Raw genomic sequence first — 22053 nt, 5'->3', positions numbered from 1 at the left:
AACTCGGGTTCTCCTGACTTCTGAGTTTCTATACATTTCAGCATCTGGCTGCTCCTGAATTGACAATTTTTAGGGGAAAAAAATAAAAGCTCTGAGGCATATGAGGAAAAAAAAAAATTATCTCAGTAGTCATTAGTGAAAAGCAAATGAAAACCAAAAAAAGTTCCATAAATTATTAAACGATAGTATGCATACACTTTGACCCAGAAATACCACCACTAGTTCTACACACTAAAGAAAAATAGTTTTTTGTTTTTTGTTTTTTTTTTTGTGTGGCAACAAAGCATTAGAAATGGCATTAGTACTCATCAGAAAATCAATGACTGAAGAATTGTGACATATGTTGGAATACCACTGTGCTGAATGTAAAATAAAATGTAAAACAAAAAATTAAAAAAGGGACAATCTAGGAGAAACTTAGCAAGCATTTAAATGAAGTAATCTAGAGGGTAATGAGCAGAACCGTAAGAACAATTTACACAATTACAATAATATTGTAAAGACAAATAACTTATGGTCAACAATGACCAGCCATAATTCTAGAGAACTCATGATAAATCAGGCTTCTTGCCTCTGATAGAAAGGTGATGGATTCAGAAGGAAGACTGATTCATTTTAGGAAATATATAGCTAATTTGTTTTCCTTTATCATACAGGTTTATAATCGGGATTTTGTTTTTCTTGGTTTCTTAATGGGGGGAAAAGGAGTATTAGGGAAGGAAGATGAAGATTATTACAGAAAAGTTTTTTCTCCCCAAAGTTTGAAAAATAATAAAATTTTATTAAAAAAAATTATTTTCCCTTCACTATTTGTTGTTTTATAAGATATTATGAAACCTTCTATAATCTTTCTCCTTCTATAATCTTTCTCCATCTGATTTTATTAATTTATGTTATAAAAACATTGTCATAGCAGCCATCTTTCTCTCCATAAATAGGTCAAAGGTTTGCTCGACAAAATGAGTTTTAGATTCTTTAGTTCTTTTCATTATGGCAATTGACTTAAATTGTTAAATATCCACATTATTAAAATCAAACTTCCTAATGATATTTTCATACAGAAGTTCCACCAATCATTTCATGAAACTAAAGCAGATTATCAGTTTCCCCTATATTACTAGTTCTGCTTAATTCATATTTGGCATGGAGACAGAGCCTTAAGAGAAGAATGGTATACTAGGGAAAGTACTAAACCTTAACTCGTATTATTTACTATGTAATCACAGGCAAGTCACTTAATCTTCATAGGACTCAGTTTTCTCATGTTTGAAAATGAAGTTAATACAGTTATTTAACAAAATTTGATGATCATGTTAGTAGGGTTATGAAATGATCCAACCATTAATGAGAATAATCTGAAACTTTGCTCAAAGGACTATCAAACTGTGCATACCTTTTGATCCAGAAGTGTCTCTACTGGATCTGTTTACCAAAGAGATCATAAAATAGGGAAAAAGACCCACATGTGCAAAAAATGTTTGTTTAGCCCTTTTTGTAGTGGCAAGGAACTGAAAACTGAATGGATACCCACCAGTTGGGGAATGGCGGAATAAGTTAAAGTATATGAATGCAATGGAATATTATTGTTCTATAAGAAATGATGATTTTTGAAAAGCCTGGGAAAACTTACATGAACTGATGCTAAGTAAAGTGAGAAGAACCAAGAGAACATTGTAATGTGATGATCAACTGCGGCAGATTTGGCTCTTTTCAACAAATGCGGTGATTCAAAGGCAATTCCATTAGACTTAAGAAGAAAATTTACTATCTGCACCCAAAGAGACAACTATGGAGTTTGAATGTGGATCAAAGCATAGTATTTTCACATTTGCTTTTTTTTTTTCCTTCTCCTGGTTTTTTCCCTTTTGCTCTGACTTTTTTTCTTGCACAGCACAACAAATATGGAAATACTTTTAGAAGAATTGTGTGTTTAACCATTATCAGAAGGTTTGTTGTCTTAGGGAGGAGAGAGAGGGAGTAGAAGGAGGGAAAATAATTTGGAACACAGTTTTACAGAAGTGAATGTTGAAAACTGTCTTTGCATGTATTTGAAAAAATAAAATACTATTTAAAAAAATCTGTCCTTCAAAAATTAAAAGAAGAACTACAAAATTAAGATCGCTCCTTCATTTTAAAGATAAGAAAACTTGAGATCCAGCAAGGATAAGTTATTTATCCAGATCATAAAGGAAATAAGCAGCAAAATACTAAGTTTAGGGAGAAAATGTATATAAGATTTCTGGCAAATACTAGTATGCTATATAAGAGCTAACTCTTATTGCTATTATTGTTGTACAGTGATTTTAATGATCTTAAGCTTCCCCTGGAAATAAAGCCCATTTTTTTTTTTAATCATCAACATTGTTGATGAAGAATAAGATAAAAGATACTACCAAAAAAAAGTACCAAAAGAGAACACCCAGGTTTTTAGAGGGCAAAGAGTTAACTAAAGAATGGTCCCACCTGGTATCCAAGAGACATATATATTTTTTTTAAATTTCTACTTCCGGGGGCAGCTAGGTTGTGCAGTGGATAGAGCACCAGCCTTGAATTCAGGAGGACCCGAGTTCAAATGTGGTCTCAGACACTTAACACTTCCTAGCTGAATGACCCTGGGCAAGTCACTTAACCCCAGCCTAAAAAAAAAAAAAAAAAAAAGAAAAGAAAAGGAAATTCTACTTCCTATGGACAATTTATTAGACACAGACAAGAACTCTATAAAATAAAAAAGTGCTGAGAATGCTATTTTATAATGAGACAGATGCAAGAAGGAAAAATATATTTTAAGCAGAAAGTACCTTATGAGCATGTTGCTTGACTAGTAATAATACAAAAAGGCAGTTGCCAAGTCTTTCTTAACTCTCATCTCTCTAATTGTATCTATCATCCCCTGCTCTCTCATGTAGTAGATTGCTACTTTAATACTCATTACAATCTACCTAGATAATAACACTCTAGAAAGCAGTATTCCTTCCTTTCAGTCTTTCTTTACTTGATGTCACTTGCCTATTCAGAAAACTTTTGGTGGTTTGCTATTTTTTATATAACAATATAAATACTCAGCTATGCATTTTAAAGACCCTCAGTAATACCTTTACAGATTTAACTTATTCCATTCTCTTTATGTCCACTTCAATTAATTGGACTAGTTTCTACCTGGCATTCTTATTACACCACCTATTTCAAGTTTTGAATAGATGATTATTTTCATAACTTCATTCACAGTCCAAGTTACTACCTTCATCACAAAAACTACCTTGACCACTCCCAACCCTCTATTCCCAAAACCATTCTTTCCTTTCTTGCAACACTTTTTTGTATTTATTACACATTCTCCTTTGTATCATATTTTGTGGACACAATTTCCTATTTGATCAGACTCAGATTTCCTGATAATTCCAAATTGTTTTCCAGAATAGTCAAATTCATAGTTCCAACCATGCATCAATTTGCCTATCCTCCAACAGTTGACATTTTTCATCTGTTAATATCTTTGCTAATCAGTAAGTCTAAAGTAAAACCTCTTTTAAAGAGTAATTCTCTTTTTAAAATTTATATCGTTTTCAACATCATCCTCATTTCTCTATGTTCTTCTCCCAAAGACTAAAAGAAGAAGAAAATTCGGCAAAAGTAACCAACATATCAATCCAGTCCTACAGTCTACGTAAATGTTGCACATTTTTAATTCCCTCAACACAACAAAGGAGTTTGAGAGAGGACCCATGCTAACAACTAAAAACATTTTTATATTTCAGTTCTCTTTTTATTTAAAGCAGAGGTATCAAACTCACTGCCCCCAAAACTTCAAGGGCTTATGGGAAACCAGATTAAAGTTTAATTAGTAAATCTTTAATAAATAAAAATACAACACATGTTAATTTTAAGTTTTCTAAACTGACGTAGAGATTTGTTTCTATTTGACATCACTGATTTGGAATATCTTTTCATATAATTGTTAATGACTTCCATTAAAAAAAAAAAAAAAGGCCTTTTAATTGTCTGACCACTTAGCCACCTGGCTAGAGGACTTGTTCATTATTTATATCAATTTTCTATTCCATGAATTGTGTGTCTATCTGCAAAATGACAAACAGAGCAAAAGACCTTTGTCAGTAGCGTGCTGCCAAAGAGAAAAATCTTAGTATTTGGGAGATTTTTCTCGCAGTCAACTACTGATACCCTTAAAATTCTGTGTTGATTTTGCTTGTGTCAAAGTTTTTCAATTTTATATAATAGATGCATATCTATTATATAAATCAGAAGGCCTATATGAGATTATTTGCTATCTTGGGATAGGAGAGAAAAAAAAATTGGAACTCAAACTCTTTCAAAAAATAAATATTGAAAATTGTCTTTACATGTAAGTGGAAAAAATTACTATAAAAAATTATGTACTATAAATTGTCCTCTTTCTTTTCTATGTTTATCTCTATATTTTTGATTAGTAAAGATTTCTTCCCTAATCATGACTTTGAAAAGGTATATCCTTTGCTTTTTCTTTATTATTTTGATATGACCTTTTCTAATTATGTCTTAACATAAAATCTTAAATTTTTAACCTAATTTCTGCTAAGGTTCTTTCAGTATTTCTTGGCATCTTTGTAGAATAGGGAATACTCACTTCAGTAGTTGAAATCTTTGGGGATAAAGAACATGATGTTATGTTCGTTGGCCCCTAGATCTTCTTTAATAAATGTGTTCTACAATTTTTTGCATGACTTTTTTTTTTTTTTTTTTTGTATAATTGTTATCATATTGCTTGCCTTCTCAATGGACATGAGATACTAAAGGGTGAAAATGTGGAACTCAAAATAAGAAAAGTTATAAATAAGCAGGTGTTTTCTTTTTCTTTTCTATTTTTTAAAGAATACTAAATTTTGATGACTAATACTTTATAGTTTCATATCCGGCAATGTTAAGTGCTTTAATTCATACCTATTTCATCATTTCTGTTCAATTACTTGATACTATTTGTCTAAGTAAATTTTATTTTTTCTAGTTCTTAAATAATCTAGTTTTCTTGTTCTTAAAATAATCCCATTTTGAAAGTTTTGATTGACATGTAATTAGTAAATAGAATTTAGATTTTTTATATTATCACAGCTGATCAATGAATTCTTTCTCACAGATAATTTATTATACCTTAGTTATTTTGAATGCAATTTTTTTTCTATCTCTTCTTGAAAAGTTTGGTTAGTAATAAAAAGTCTGACAATATTTTGGAGAGACAGAGAGAGAAAGAGGAGGAAAGAGAGAGACAGAAACAGAAAAAGAGAGTGAGCGTTCTGCACTACCTTATTAGTTACTGTTTTATTTAGTTTTATAGTAGAATCTATTGGGTTGTCTGAATAAACCAACATGTGAATGAACCAATACATGAAAAAGCATTATTAAACACTATGGAGCACACACTGCTACATATGAGGGCTATGAATAAAAGCTCAAGTAGGATAGTTCATGACCAGTAAGAGCTTACTTACATTCTAATAACAGGAGATAATACATACTAGCAGGCAGAAAAATCAATGAAATGATTATGGGAATCATAAAGAAATTAAATATTACAGCCTTCCCGAGAATGGTAGTGGCAATTTGATTATTATTGTCAAAGCTAGAGAAAAGTGAAGGTGAGGCAACTAAGGCCAGTTCTACACAGCCTGAATGCTTACCAATAAAAGGCAAGATCACAGATATTAGAATCATAATTTTATCTCTGCCTATGCTTATCCCATCATCTTTTCCTGACTGCTAGTTGAATTCTGTAATTTTATCAATAATAGCAGTTTAAAAATGGATGTTTTTGCTTTCTCCCTGTTCTTATTAAAAACCAAATGATTCTCCATTATAGATAATGGCAGCACAAAGTTTGAGGCAATTAATACTAACGAAATTAAGCAAAGATCCATTAATTCTAATGCTTTTTAATGTCCAACATACAAGGATGTAGTATCTCATCAATAGTTTTTTCTACATCTTATATCTACAATGTAACACTTTTCATTATTTTTACTATAAATATGGTCTGTTTTATTCAGCTTTTCTAATGTAGAACCAATCCAGCATTTCTAGTATAAAACAAATCTTATTATTGTATAAAAGTTTTGATTATAACAGCCTCTGAAAATATTTTATTAAATAATTAATCTGTAGTATTCTTTCTTTGCTTCATCTCTTTCCATTCTGGCCAATATTCATTTACCCGAGAATGAGTCTGGTAAGATGTTTTCTCTATATATTTTTGTAATTACCTTAAGTAATATTGGAGTAAATTGTTTTTTGAAATGTTTTATATATTTTCCTTTTAAAGTTCCCACCCCCAACATCCACACAAATGATTTTCTTCTTTATGAACTTATTGCTTTAATTTTTGCTTGAGTCTGAATTGTTAAAATTTTCTACTTTTTTGCTTTGTTTAAATTTTTGTTTTTTAAAAAAACATTTGACTTAAGTTAATAGTTTTTGTTGGCATAATACTGCAAAAAATTCTGCAGCACTTCTTTTTTGTATGTGTTTTGAATATTAATTTTTCATTTTGTAAATTTGGATTTTTCCCTCTTTTAAATCTAATTACTAGGTATTAGTTTGTCTATTAATCTATTTTTAAAGCCAGCTTAGTTTTTTTGTATAAATAAAGAGTTTTTGGGGTTTCAATTTTGTTGTTCTTGTCTCCCCCACCTTATAGGGAAAGAAAATGCCTGGGACCAAGCTACATATCCTCCACATAGTTCCTAACCAGGAGATTAGCCCATTGCACATCTAAGCTAATCTAACACTACTAGCTTTAGTCCTGTCTTATGGCAAACCCTTCTCCTACCCACCTGAAGTCCACAAGCATTAGACAGTTTTGTCTCCTGGGAGTCTGTTGATTCTGTTATATTTTCATACTCTTCATTATTCTGGAGTAGGTTCTGAAGGAGATGGACTTGGCTGGAATCTTTCATATCAACATTTTTGCCATAGGTATCAATAATCTTTCCCCATCACCCAAGTCCAATGATTTTATTTCTCAATCCAAATCTTTCTTACTTCTATGAAGCGTAACAGTGAATGTTTTGCTTCTTCTGGATACCCTTTTTCTTCTTCTTCTTCTTTTTTTTTAATTGACACTGTTCTGTCCTGGTTCTCTCAATCAGTCTACTCTTTTGCTGGATCACCATCCACATGGCATACTCTACCTATGGATGTAGCCTGGGTTCTATGTGCTGGATATTCTCTCTACTCTCTTAGTAAACTATGAGCTCAATTATGCTCTATGCACAGAATACTGTCTAATCTATGTATCTGATCTGGTTGCTCTCCTAGGGCCAATGTATGCATTTCAAAATCTCTTATCACACTTTTCAGACTGGATGTTAAAGAGTACTATTACAAAACGGATTTCACTATCTTCTCCCACCTCTCACGCTCCAAAAACACTATCCTTAATGGATTATGAAAAATACATAACTTACATAAATGGATGCAGAATAATGCAGGATGTCCCAAAAGACTTACTGAATGTTTAGGCTTTAATAGCTTACATTTTATATTTAGAATCATAGGAGCATTGATACAGAAATGGAGCTCTCTTTTCTTGAGCAATTCTCAAACATTTTGATCTTGGGACCCCAAAACACTCATAAAAACTGATGACCCCCAAAGACCTAAATTTTAAATTTAATTACATTTTTATTTATTACATTTATTATTACATTCTTTAAAAAATAATAAATTCATCACTTGTGTTCTCCCCCTCCCCCCCACCCCACCCCTGCTGGGGTTAAGTGACTTGCCCAGAGTCACACAAATAGGAAGTGTTAAGTGTCTGAGACCACATTTGAACTCAGGTCCTCCTGAATTCAGGGCTGGTGCTCTATTCACTGCATCACCTAGCTGTCCCCAATAACAATTTTTCAAAACAAACAAAAGGAAAAAAAACACTAAAAAATGGCATTATTTTACATATTTTTGCCAATATCTCTAACAAGTGGTGTGAGACAGCTGGATTTTCATAATTGTACCTACATTCAACTGTCATAAGATTGTTGTAGTTGAAACATGTTAAGAAAATCCAGCATCACATGGATATGCTGCCAAAAAAAATGGTAAAAAATTTTAATATACAAATACATACAAAAGGATCTGAGGAAGCTCAAGGAGACCAAGGATCACATTATAAAAACTGCTGATCTAATTCACCTCACTAATTCTACAGCTGAAAAAACTGAGACCAAGGTCAAGACTTCCCAACAGGTATATAGGTATTAAAATAGCAGGGGTAGGATTTGAATTTAGGGAATTCTTTCCCTAGAAAGTTAAAATGAGGAAGAGTTTCAGGTATGAGAGATAAATCAACAAAAAATCTTAAGTGACTGCTATTTCAATTTTTAGGCAAAAACAAAATACCTTACATATGCTACTTTCAATGAAAGTTTGTGGAATTTGTGTAAATATATTCACACATAGAAATTATTCTCAATGGGACCACATCTACATTATGAAACTATGCCGGAGGATTTCTCCTTTCCAGATTTAAATTCTTCTATAACAAATATCTAAAGGATTAAATCTCCAAGTAAAAAGTTATCTTCAACTGGTTACAAAAGACAGATCTAGAAAAGGTAAAATCCTTCTGATGACAGATTGTGATTTCCATTATAGGAAGAAATGTCTAATGAAAAGCTATCTAACAACATGGAATTCTACTTGAGATAGCATGTTTCCTTAAGCCTCTTCAAAGATACTATAAAATAGGAATCTTTTTAATGCTTATTCCAATTAAGAAATGTTATAATTTCAAGTGCCTGATAAAATTTAGTTTAGACTTTTAAAATATGTGTATGTGTATAAATAAAATTACTCAGTGGGGTCACACATTCGAATTTTAGGTTAGTATGAGGGTCCATCTTCTTGCCAAACAATGGGCACTATGTTGATAAAAGTGTCAATGCAAAAGCCATTCTTCTGCTTACCCACTCTGAATCTGATTTAACTTTTCCAATCCAGGTCAAAAACCCAGGTCTTTACCTTCCAGAATAAGACCAAGCATTTCCAAGGAGCTCTGCCCCAAAACAACTTCATCCTCGAAAGAGAAATCATTTAGAAGCAGAATTTAGTATCAGATGCAATGAGATATACCTTGATCAGAGACAGGATTCTTTTCCAAAACTCTTGAGTGTATATAATCTCGAACAGACAAATAATTGCATGGCTTCAATGCAACATACCTGTTTTGCTACAGCAAGGATTCCTATTAACATTCTCATCTATTATTAGCATTAGCATTCATTTACCCAAAATCATCTCAAAAATACTCAAACAATAACTCACTTCTATATCCACTCCTCTCCATATCTCAACTTGCCTATTTCCAGAAATCCAAGACTGAAAAACACAGAATTATCTGTTAAGTTTTCCTTCTACAAACTACATAATTATAACATTATAGCAAATTCTTCCTCTGATCTAATAGTTCCATGGAGCTACAACTCCTCCAGAGAGCTGTTTCTAATCTCCCTTTTTAATCCAACCCAAAAACCTTGCTTTTACTATGCCAACAAAACCACACAATGGCGACTAGGTCCAAAACCCTTAGCCTCATGTCCATGATTCTCCATGTGGTTCCCATCTTATCTTAAACAACTATGTTTTCCCAATATTTTCCTTCCCTTAGTCAATTCACTTTTTCATGTGAATGTTTTTAATAATAAAGTGCCTCCTACTTGGCACTATCTTCTTCAGTTCCTGTGCAGATCTTTCCCATCATTCAAATCCATCACCTATTTGAAGCTTTCTTTACTCAAGCCCACAATGATACTCTTCTTATTTAAAATATTAAGGCACTAATTTTATACACCACCCATCTTGAAACATAATCACATACTGTCTTAATTTTTATTTAACTGTTCCATTTTCTGTCTTTCCCCTTGAGACTGCTTCAAGCTCTTTAGTCTACTAACACATAGTAAATTTGGAAAATTAAAGCCATGAGAAGCTTTGGGGGGGGGGGGGGGGATGTAATCTGGTACAGATTTGTTTTAAAGAGGTGAACACCCATAGTAACTTCTTTACTGATAAACCTATAATTAACTAAAATAGGATTACTATTCTGCTTGCATTTTCTTCTACTAAAAAACAAAACAAAACAAAACAAAAAAAACTACTCAGAACAAAAAAGCATAAGTCCTTTTTATTACTGTCAAAATATTTTGTTAAATCCTGCTTCTATAAAATACCATTGCAATGCAACATACACCATAATGAATGAATTTACAATATCAAAGCAATGTTTTATAATAAAAGTTCCTCACTGGTCCCAGCAAATAACAAGGTACTGGAGTGCTTTCTCCTCTAAATATCAACTTTTAAGTAGAGGTTTGAGAAATTGCTGAATCTAATATAACAAATCTATTTTATGGAATGCCACTGTACTGAAAGGAGCAACAAATCTTAGAAAAGTGCAGGAAGATTCAGATTAATTGATGTAAAGTCAAAAAAGACCACAAGAAAATAAAATGACTATCACAAAAATGAAAACATCATTAAAAGCAAAAAATTTAGACTGAATATACAATATAAAGATGGTACTGAATTAGTGAAGTTTAAACACATGTATTTCTATTAAAAGAAATATAAAACTGGGGCAGCTAGGTAGCGCAATGAAATGAGCACCAGCCCTGAAATAAGGAGGACCAGAGTTCAAATTTGACCTTAGACATGTCACACTTCCTAGCTAGCTGTATGATCCTAGGCAAGTCACTTAACCCCAATTGTGGGAGGAAGGGAGGGAGAAAGGAAGGAAGGGAAGGAAGAAGGGAGGGAGGGAAAAAGGAAGGAAGGTAGGGAAGAAAGGGAGGGAGGAGGGAAGAAAGGGAGGGAGGGGGGAAGAAAGAGAGAGAGGAGGGAAGAAAGGAGGGGGAGAAAAGGAGGGAGGAGGGAGGAAAGAGAGGAGGTTGTTTGACCATCAGGATAGGTGCAGTTACTAAATGATATTTTTAGCCTTTATTTCCTACTTGTCAAAGACTAAATTGTCATTTATCATGGATACTGTAAAAGGTTGGACAGCTAAAGCTCCTTCCATTTCCAAGATTCTAAAGCATTTTCACAACATCTGAATCACTTAATGTTATCTACTGCCTTCAAAAAAGTACCCAGCCTTAATTACTTAATGAATGGTTACTGAAGTCAGAGAGATCTATTAAAGATGTTAGCTTAAAAAGGCCAAGGCCTCCCACTGATTCCAAGATCATCTCCAGTCATCTGGATCTCTATTTAGTCACTGGACCCAGATTGTTCTGGAGAAGTGAGGCTGATGACCTTGCACCGTCCATCCTCCCTCAAATCCACTTCATTTGCATGTCATGGAATCACCTGCCCTCTTAGAGAACAAAGGACAAGGGTTAACTTGGTAATGCGGTGGATAGAGCACCAGCCCTGAAGTCAGGAGGACCTGAGTTCAAATATGACCTCACACAACACTTCCTAGCTGTGTGACTCTAGGCAAGTCACTTAACCCCAATGTGTAGAGGAGGGAGGGAAGAAGGGGGAGGAGGGAGAGGGAATGAGGAAGAGAGAGAGACAGAGGCAGAGAGAGAGAACAAAGGACAAATTAACAGCAATTCATTTATTGGAACTAAAGTCTCTTGAGTTCAGTATGAAATCAACACTCCTGACTCCTAAGTTCTTTTTCTCTTTCTACTAATCATGCTACTTTTACTTTGTAAATATTTTTAGAACCCTAAAAGGAAAAAAAGTACTGGAAATATGACTTTCTGGAGAAATATGCCAAAATTCTACTCAGTCTTTGCTTAAAGTCTATCAACACTCAAATCTAATTACTTCATATTTTCCAGGGCAAATTTTTCTTGACCTCCTTACATTAACTTTAAAAGAAAGCTCAGATAAGGTGTACTTAATTAAAAACAAAACAAAACAAACAAACAAACAAAAAAAACAAAAACCATTCGCCCCTTTGGCAGCCTAGGACCTATTCACAAAATGTTTTTAAATACATAAAATTACAATTACATCAAAATATAGTTTTTTGGTTTTTTTTTTCTTTTTTTTTGGGGGGGGGGGAATGCACAATGGGAATAAGTGATTTGCTCACATTACACAGCTAACAAGTTTCTAAGTCCAGATATGACTCAGATCATCCTAACTCCAGGGCCACACAGTTCTTCTATCCATCACCACCTACCAGTCTGTAACAACATATTTTTTAAAATCTTGATTTACAAACCACCCTAGTTTAAGAAATTCTGCATTAGATCAAAATAATGATGCTTTGCAACAACAACTGAAGTTTATTTAACTTCATTAACATCATAACAACAGTAGAAGTGGGAAAGAAATCATTGCAGGAGATCTTGAATGAAACAAAAGGATATTTCAACCCTACTATCTTCAAAGCATGATTTTGTTGAACATCCTGTACTCAACAATCAAAATTCCTAAAATATTAGAGCAGAAAGGGGCCTTACAGACCCTTTAGTCTAATCCCCTCAATTTTAAAGATGGAAAAAAACTTCTAAATCAAAATTTATTCAACTAATAGATACTATGTAATAGAAAAATAATGGGGATTAAGGACTAGACCTGTGATTTCACTGATATAGTGAATTCCGCAAATAAGGAAATTCCCTCTACCAGTGCAGGTCGGCACCCTCTCTGCAACTTAATAGTCTTACAGAGTTGCCTAGGGCACTGAGAGGTTAAGTGACTTACCCAGGGTCACACAGTATATGTCAGAGGCAAGACTTGAACCCAGGTCTTCCTGGCTCCAAGGCCAGCTCTCTATCCACTACGCCATGCTGCCTCTCCAAAAAAAAAAAAAAAAAAAAAAAAGGAGAGAGAGAGAGAAAGGAAAAAAAAAAAACACAAAGAAAATATTTTTATATATACACATATATTTATATACATACAAATGCAATTTTTAAAAAGTAAATTTCATAGTAACAAAGATTTCACCTATTTTCAAGCAGCAAAAAATATTCCTCCAAAGCTTATAGTCTTCCTATATTTCAGTAGGAGAAGAAAGTGAAGGATGCTGGAAGTCTGGGATATCTGGCCACCAGAGGTTCCAAGAATTATATGGCATGGGTCAGAACAAATGAGGGCCCCTCTTGGATTCAATGGTTTATTCAGTCATGTGACTCTGGAATGTTTGCAATCACTGTGAACCAAAAGAAATATAACTACTGTACATACTGTGATGTGTAGTATAATATTTTTTATGCAAAAATCTTAAAAAGATCTTAAAAAGAAAAAAGTTGCAGATGAAAAGATGGACATGTACCCTAAATTATCATTGCTTTTGTCTGCTTTCAATACCTATAGTGTTCTTTGTTGCCCCATAGCCTTATGGTCCAAAAAGAGGAAAAGGGTAGTTATAGGTAGAAGGAACTATTTCCATAAAGTATGAAATAAATGCTAGGCACAGTACTAAACACTGGAAGTACAAATACAGAAGAGATATTCTTTGCATCCAATAATCTTACGTTAGAACATACATAGTACATACACAGTGACCAAGGAATAGAGAATTGAGCAATACAACAGATAATGGTTCTTCCTGTTGCAGAAGCAAAGATAGCATTTATTTGATTAGAATTTCCAATGGATAAAGTTGAAATGAAGTATGCACATGATGACATGAAAAAAATAAAAAAGCACTTCTTTAACTATGTACAAATTTACATGTGCTATGTATAAAAAAAAGAAGTTAGCATAGTGTAATAGTTAGGGCAGAACAGGGGCAGATGTAGTCTCATCAACCATCTTTTCTCTTTTCTTCCATTGATTCAATTAGCACCTTTATTCAGATGTTCCCAAATTTCTAGATCTAGTTTTGGTTCCCCAGAGTGCCAGTCCTGAATCTCTGTTTCCAACAACTATACTAGAATGTACTCACACTTCAAACTTCATTTATGTAAAATGAAATTTATGAAAATTTTAATCAAGTCCTCCTAACCTTGCCTGCTCCTACAAATTTTGTTATTTTGATTGAAAACCCCATCATTTTTCCAGCAAAGCAAATTTGATGTCTTTCACTTGTTTACTCTCAAGCTCACTTCTACTAAATTTTCAAGTCCTGACCAAGACAATCAATTCTATTCCCAATCAAACCAACAAGCACTATCAGACCTTGAGGTAGGTGCTAGAACTAGAGATTCAAAATGGAGACAATCCCTCCTTGTCTTACCTTGTGCTAGGAGGACAAGTGTTCAGAGACAGATGCTATAGAATTAAAAAATTTATAATAATCAGTGATGGGGGACAAGGCACTAATAACTTGGGAAGGTAAGAAAACATTTAAGGCAATGGATCTAAGGCTTGCAAAAACAAAAGCTACAGGTTTTAAGAGACAAAGGGGAAGAGGTAGAAAGCATTTACTATAACTAACGACACAAAAGATGTTAATTAAACCCTTAAAATTGACAATAGGACTATAAAGAGGATCCCAATTAGTAAAACTTTGATTAACCAGATCTCTAAACAAATTTTTAAAAATGTCTTTTTAGAGAAAAGAAAAAGATGACAAAAATGTGATTTCATTAAGTGTTCTATTTAAGGAAAAAATTTTCAATATCTCTAACTCAATAAAAATATAGCTCAATATACTTCTGGCAATCTTTTCAGAAAAAAAAAAATCTCTACTAAAAAATAAAAATTAGAAAATTTCCCCAGGTCAACAGCAAAAAACCGAACTAATATTTTAAAGCTTTAGTTAGAAAAACTAATTCACTGTTCTAATAACATATCTATAATAAATAGTCTCAGTAAATTCATTCAAGCTATCTATAGCCAGTCAAAAAATGTTCCATTAATTCAAATTAATTCCACTAATTCAAATCCATTAGACCAGCAAATAACCCTTCCTCAATAAAGGAAAATGATAAAAAGTAGAGGAAGTACAGGAAAACAGGTATATTTATATACTGTTAGGGGAGCTGTGAACTGGTACAGCTATTCTGGAAATCAATTTGGAACTATGCCCCCAAAGTTACTCAACTGTGACCCTTTGACCTAAAGATACCACTCCTACATTTATACATGCAAGAGATCAAAGAAAGATGAAAAATTTTATATATATATATATATATATACATATATATATATATATATATATATATATATATATATATATATATATATATATATATATATATATATATATATATATATGTATATACATATATATATATATTTAAAGCAATTCCTTTTTTTTTTGATGGCAAAGTATTAGAAATTAAGGTGATATACTTCACCTTGGGGAAGGGTTAAATAAATTATACTGTACTAACATAATTAATGCTACCATATAAGAAATTATAAAAGACATGAGTGCTGTGTGAAATAAACAGAATCAGGAGAACAATTTCTGTTATAATAAGAAAATTGGAAAAGGAACAATTTTGAAAGATTTATGTACTCTGATTAAACATGATTTCAGATGACTGATAACAAAACAACAATCTACTTAAATCCTGACAATTTGTAAGATAAACTCTGAGGCATGGCCAATAAGGATTTTTTTTTTCTTTTTCTTTTTTAAACATTCATTTAAAGCATATATGTTACATATTTTTTGTTTATCCTTTTTCCCCCTACCAGGGGAAATATAAATACTTGATAATTGGAGGGAAAAAAAAAAGGTTTTCAGTGAAATGTAATTGGTACTACATTTGAGTATGTGCACGTATTTAATGGAAGATAATATGTGTATGTATATGCAAGTTGGAACAAAATTCTAACTCCTAGCCCTATGTAACTAAGGATAGTCTTTCCAAAAAAGGTATTGAGACCTTCCAGGAAACTTGGCTGACTTAGACTAGAGGCTCTGATTATTGGTGTTACTTCCTTATCACAGAAGCACATAGTATCTAAAAGTAATTCCAGGGGAATTCTGATGTCAGCTGGTAGATCAGAATGGGCAACTTAGGCAAGGGATCTTCCCTTTGATGAATTAACTTGAAATGTCCACAAATCCCTTTTTGTTAACTGTTGAACAACCCCTAAGAGTTGCATTTGTCAAACCTAAATTTTCAGTGGACTGAATCAGGCCCAGTCCAAAACAAAGTTTGCTATTGTTTGAGATTTTATCTTTCTTCTACAGTAGAAGCTCAATAAATAACCCGAGTAAACCAAAGCACCTCAAGTATACATACACACAAACACACACACACACACACACCCCAAAATGAAAAAAAGTATCTTAAATCAAAATTAAGCACTATTAATACTAATAGGCAAATAGTAAACAATGAATAAAAGAGTGGTACCCTAAATAATCCCTAAAATACAAATAGAAATTAGGAAACTATAATCTCTCTCCTTCTCAAAAGGCATTTCTTTCATGAAAAATCTTTTTAGACCAGTTGCCATTTTATTAGTAGAAAGATATTATAGTGAAGAATTCAAATACAAAAAAGGAAACTGTTCCTTTTCCAATTTTCTTATTATAATAGAAATTGTTCTCCTGGTTCTATTTATTTCACATAGTGCTCATGTACAAGGTCTTTTATAATTTCTTATATGGTAGCATTAATTATGTTAATACACTATAATTTACTTAACCTTTCCCCAAAGTGAAGGCTATCACCTTCTTAATTTCTAATACTCTAACACTAATACAGTCAGGGATTCAATGTAGAATACTTTCATGATTAGTTGGATTAGTTGACTTTAAACACAAAAGAGTTAAGAATTTATGACTGTGAGGAAACAGAACCAAATGGCAAAGTGATAAAAACAGCATGGTAAACTGCCCTCCATAAATTCCTCTAGACTGCTCTAGAAATTTCACCAAACCAGATATTGACAAGAAAACTAGGGGAAAAGAAAGAGAGTCATTTGTTCACCCAACTCTGCATAGGAAGACAGACAGGAAGGGTTACAAAAAGCAAGGACAGAGTTGAGCTAAGAACACATGGGGTAAAGGGGCAGCAGTGGATAGAGCACCATCCCAAAAATCAGGGGGACCCGAGTTCAAATTTGGCCTCAGACACAACACTTCTTAGCTCTGTGACCCTGGGCAAGTCACTTAACCCCATTGCAAAAAAAAAAAAAAAAAAAAAAAAAGGTACAGAACATTCCAGTGCCCATGCAAAAGATACGCATGAAGAGAAAGAAGGAACTTTGGGGCAGCTAGGTGGTGCAGTGGATAGAGCACTAGCCCAGAATTCAGGAGGACCCAAGTTCAAATCTGGTCTCAGACATTTAACACTTCCTAGCTGTGTGACCCTGAGCAAGTCACTTAACCCAGCCTGGGGGGGGGGGAGAAAGGAACCTTATTGGGGGCACCACCAAACTCATACCAATAAAGGTACTATGAGAGGGACAGATGCAAAATGACAGCTTTGTGGACACCTAGCAAGTTGTGCATCATAGATAATGGGCAGAGCAAGAAGAGAATCTGTGCACAAGGGCAATATTCCCAGCAAGGGAGATCCTGGGTGGTAAGCTGAGAAAGGAGGAAGTTCATAAGTGAGCAGCAATAGTGGTGTGGATCAGAGACCTCAGAGCAGGGTCTCACATTTACCATCTAACCCAGTCTGCAGAAAAATAAGGCAGAAAATCTAGACAGAAGAGGGACCTACAACTGTATCACTCTAAAGCAACACAGCTTTTCTAGCTGGCTGACAGTGGATAAGTCTACGAGCAATTACCATTGTATAGACCAAAATCTATGTTAAAACTTGCAGATCTCAAATGAGAACAGAAATTGTCAGTCTTTGTCCTGGATTAGACTTTTTTGGGAGCACCAAGAGCCTATAGATCCCAAATTCATCCATGAGATCCTGAAATAATACAACATTACCCTAAGAATGGAGACAGCACCAGATCTTGCCTCTTATGGCAGAACCCAGCTCTGACATCAAATCTAATGTCAGGAAGTAGATTAGAAGAATTTGAAAAAAAAAATTTTAAGAGCCCTATCATAAGCTACTATGATGGTAGGAATGCTCAAAACACAAACACAGAAGAGAATGACTCTAAAATATCTATAAGCAATGCCTCAGAGAAAAATGCAGCTTAGTCACAAACTCAACTAGAATTTCTGAAAAAGATAAAGCAAGAGTTAAAAAAAAAAAGTTTAAAATAATTTAATAAATGAAAAGAGAGCACTTGAAGAAAAAAAAAAATTGGAAGGGAAATAAAAGCTATGAAACAAAGAAGTGGAAAAGGAATTAACAGCTTGGCACAAAAAGCTTAAAACCTTATCCAAGCAACAAACTCCCTGAAAATTAAAATGGGCCAAATAGAAGATAGTGATTTCACGAGACAACAAGAAATACTGCAACAGTAAATGGCTGGAAACATAGAAGAAAATTTAAGGTATCTCGTAAAAAAAAAAAAAAAAAAAAAAAAAAAAAAAAAAAAAAAAAAAAACAATGGCCCTGGAAAATAGATCAAGGAGATATAAATTAAGAACCATTAGACTATCTGAGCATCATGACAAAAGAATCCAGAAATTATATTTCAATAAATCTTAAAAGAAAATTGCCAAGATCTCTTGAAACCAGAAGGCTAATTCTCTGTAATACCAGAGAAACTGAGGCAAAAAGAGACTGTTTTTAATCTTTAATGTGGAGAGTTTAAGCTAGTTGAACAAAACGGGAATATACTTCCAAAGCATTCGTTCCAGAGCAACTGAGGCAACACCATTCATATAAGGTTTTTTTAGCAAGCAAAATACAGAAGAGAGAATGCAATTAGTCTTGCAGTAGTTGTTATCTTTACTTCAAAGAGGGCGGGGAGAGAGGAGTTAACTTGGTATTTACAGCTTGGAGATTGTGGCTCAGGCCCTGGGAGTGGGACCATTCTTGGATAAATAAGGGCTATAACAAAGGCATAACTGCAGGACATGAGATTGTCTTTGACTCCTAGAGTAATTTTTTAACAGGAATGAAGTCAGAGAGGAAAACACTTGGAGACTTTTTTCCTATCCTTGATTATGTCTCAATGGTTACATGAAGGGGAGTCGGAGCCTCAAGGTTTAAAGTTTTTTTTTTTTTTTTTTTTTTAAACTCAATTTTCCAAATCTAACTCCACAAATGAAAAAGGGGATATGGCCTGCTCTCCAGGGCCTAACATAGGAAGAGGGGATATGGACTAGCTATCCAGAGCCTAACAAAATCTCCAAATGATAACTGATAAGGAACATCACAGCCCAAACCGTTGTTCCAAGGTCAAATAAAAACTTGTGTTAACAGCCTAAAAGAATCCAAGTACTGAGGAGCCAAAGTCAGAATCATACACACTTCAGTTGCCACCATTATAAAGAAAAGGAAAACTCAGATAAATGTGAAAGGAATATGATAAAAAAAAAAAAAACAAACAAAGATAAACTGCTTAAATCGAGATATTGAGAGATGATACATGTCTCCTCTGAACCTTGTTATTGTCAGGATTCATAAAGAGAATTCGTTTAGTCAAAACCTGAGAGTAGTTCAGTTATGTCTTAGTGATCTTAAGAAAAAAATGTTGAGAGAGGGGAAAGAGAATACTTTGAGGGAGAAGAGAAAGGATTTCATAGTCTGGATGTACAAACAGACATGAATACAAGGAAGGGTGTAGGGGAAGAGGAACAAATGATACTACTCAAACCTGACTATTTTGAAATGATCAAAAGAAAAAAAAGAATATACATATTTAGTGAAATGTATTTCACTAAACAAGTAAACAAGAGGGAAATAAGAGAAGGAAGAGACAGGGGCAAGGGGAACTCCAGAAGAATAGATTAAAGGAACAGGGTTAGTGCTAAGTAAAACAAATTTCAAAAATGCATAAATAAATAAATATCTACATATATATATATATATATATATCTTGTTTAAGGTGGCAAAGAATGGTAATCTGAGGGGACACTCATAAACTAGAAAATGGATAATATAAATACAATACCATTATGTTACATTCTTATCAGTATGACCACCAATGAGCATGCCAAGACTAATGATAAAACAAACTCTTGATAGAGAGATGAAGGACTCAGAATGTAAAACAAGACAGATTTTTTTGGACATCGTTAATGTGAAAATTTTGTTTTGACTAACTATATGTATTAGTAACGCATTTTGTTTTCCTATGTTCCCCCACTGAGGGTAATGGGAGAGAGGCAATGAAAGGTAGATTTTGGCTGATTAAAATAAATTTAAAAAAAAATTTGAAAAATTAAAATGATGCTAATTGTGCAGTTCCCTGCCAGAGATTATTGGCTAGAAGTAGGGGACCATAATAACAACAACAAAAAAAATCTATGACTTAGATTAATCTACTGACTAATTCTTAATGTTATTAAACAAGCTGTTCTAAGTATTCAAATTATTCCATAATTTGACCCAAAATATCTTCTGAATGTTACCACCAAATAACTCATCTTTCTGAAACCTCCAATCTAACCAAAAAGTTACTCCTCCTCTCTGCTTCTGAGCTTTTGCTTTTACTCTGTTCTACCCAACCTAAAACATCTCCTCTTTCCCATTCCCTGACTAAATAAAGCTTATTTATCCATAGTAAAAATGCTACTTTTCCATAAAACCTTCCCTTATCAAGCTAACATATAGCTAATATATTCATGAAAAAAATCTACCTTTTAAAGCCATCTCTTCCCTTCTCTGCCTTTTTACTGTTCATAATGCTCTCCATCCATACTTCAAACTCTTAGAAAGTCCTGGATACACCTTCAAATACCACTTTCTGCAGGAGGCCTCTAATTAAACTAAGAACCAAAAGCAAATTGGCTGTGTGGTCTTGAGTATACCATTATTTCTGAGAATCAGTTCCTCAACTATAAAATGAAAGGGCTTGATTAGAAAAAAGCCTAAGGTTGCTTTCTGCCCTAAAATTCTAGGATATTTCATTCAGAATGCTTTTAATTCCTCTAATTCTGGGGTCAGCAAATTACAGCCAGAGAGTCAAAAATGTAAAAGCCATTTTTAGCTCGCAGGCCACCTAAAAACAGACAGCAGGCTGGAATTGACCTGCAGTAACTGGTACACCCCTATTCTAATCTAAAACTATCATATTTTAAAGACAAAATATTTCAAAAGAAAAAAGCAATCACATTATATGGCTGAGAATGAAACATAAGCAATGGATACTTCTTCAAAGAACTCTTGATAACAGTAATAAACTGTATTAACTTACTGAAAACTTTGACTTTAATGAAATCTACCTATGGTTCAGGTCCTCAAGTTTCCAACAAATATTTAAGCAGAAAAAAAGACAGTCTCAAATATGTCAAGGTTGAGCCTTATTTAGATTTTAGACCAAAAAGAATAGAGAATTTAAAATTGTATGTATAACAAATTATATTATATTACTTTGGCCCATAGTGAATATCATCGATCATCTATCAAAATGACAAAATAGACTGCTTGCTGCATATGTTTTGTATATAAAGCCAAACATTTATAAATGAAAAATCAAATTTTCACTATACCTGTAGCTGGAGTCGAATTGCTCATGGTAAAAGGCCCGTTAGTGATACCAGAAGAAAGAAGCTCCTCAGATCCCCGCTAAAATGGGAAGGGAAAAAAAAAGTTAAAACAAACTTTCTATAATGGGATTATTTAACTAGGCAGCACATGCTGTCAGCATCAAGAATTATAATAAACTAATTATTTTGATTGCAAAAAGTGACAAATTATAAGCCCTATTCTACTTTGAACTGCCAACAATTTTCTGTCCATATTAGCAAGACCCTATCCTATGAAATAAAAAGAAAATCAAGCTTCTACATAAATAATTTTCATTTCTCAAAAATAACTTTTTAAAATTATGGTTTATAAAATTGTCTTATTCCCCATAATTGCTCTATTATTACTAATTCCCCCCATTAGATTACTCTAAGATCATAATACAATCCCTAAATGTTTTTACCAAAGTCTTACAAAATACAGCACTGTTGAACTCAAGAGACACATCAAAAATACCTTGCTTTTACAAAATTGAGAAATCATGGGATGATGCTACAAAACATTTCAATGTAGATTTGTTAAAACAACAAGACATTGTTAAAACAACATGACATTCAAATCATGATTTTATTCAAACGTATTTTAGGTG

At 33.3% G+C, this 22053-nt stretch overlaps 1 protein-coding gene across 8 annotated transcripts in view; it reads right to left on the bottom strand.

Annotated features, from left to right (window-relative positions):
- PTBP3 (polypyrimidine tract binding protein 3) overlaps positions 1-22053 on the bottom strand; it is a 113048-nt gene that overhangs the window by 43146 nt on the left and 47849 nt on the right. For 5 of the 8 annotated variants that reach the window (XM_074280867.1, XM_074280871.1, XM_074280868.1 and 2 more), the window contains one exon: positions 21428-21503. In XM_074280867.1, the coding sequence (XP_074136968.1) occupies positions 21428-21503 (76 nt within the window). Of the gene's footprint in view, positions 1-12705; positions 12796-12948; positions 13154-21427; positions 21504-22053 lie in introns of all 8 variants that reach the window. The other 3 variants (XM_074280873.1, XM_074280872.1, XM_074280874.1) reach the window with 3 other exon arrangements.

The sequence above is a fragment of the Sminthopsis crassicaudata genome, chromosome 1, assembly GCF_048593235.1.
Source record: "Sminthopsis crassicaudata isolate SCR6 chromosome 1, ASM4859323v1, whole genome shotgun sequence".
NCBI lineage: Eukaryota > Metazoa > Chordata > Mammalia > Dasyuromorphia > Dasyuridae > Sminthopsis > Sminthopsis crassicaudata.
Note: the sequence above shows the minus strand (reverse complement) of the source record. Positions and strands in the feature narration are given on the sequence as shown.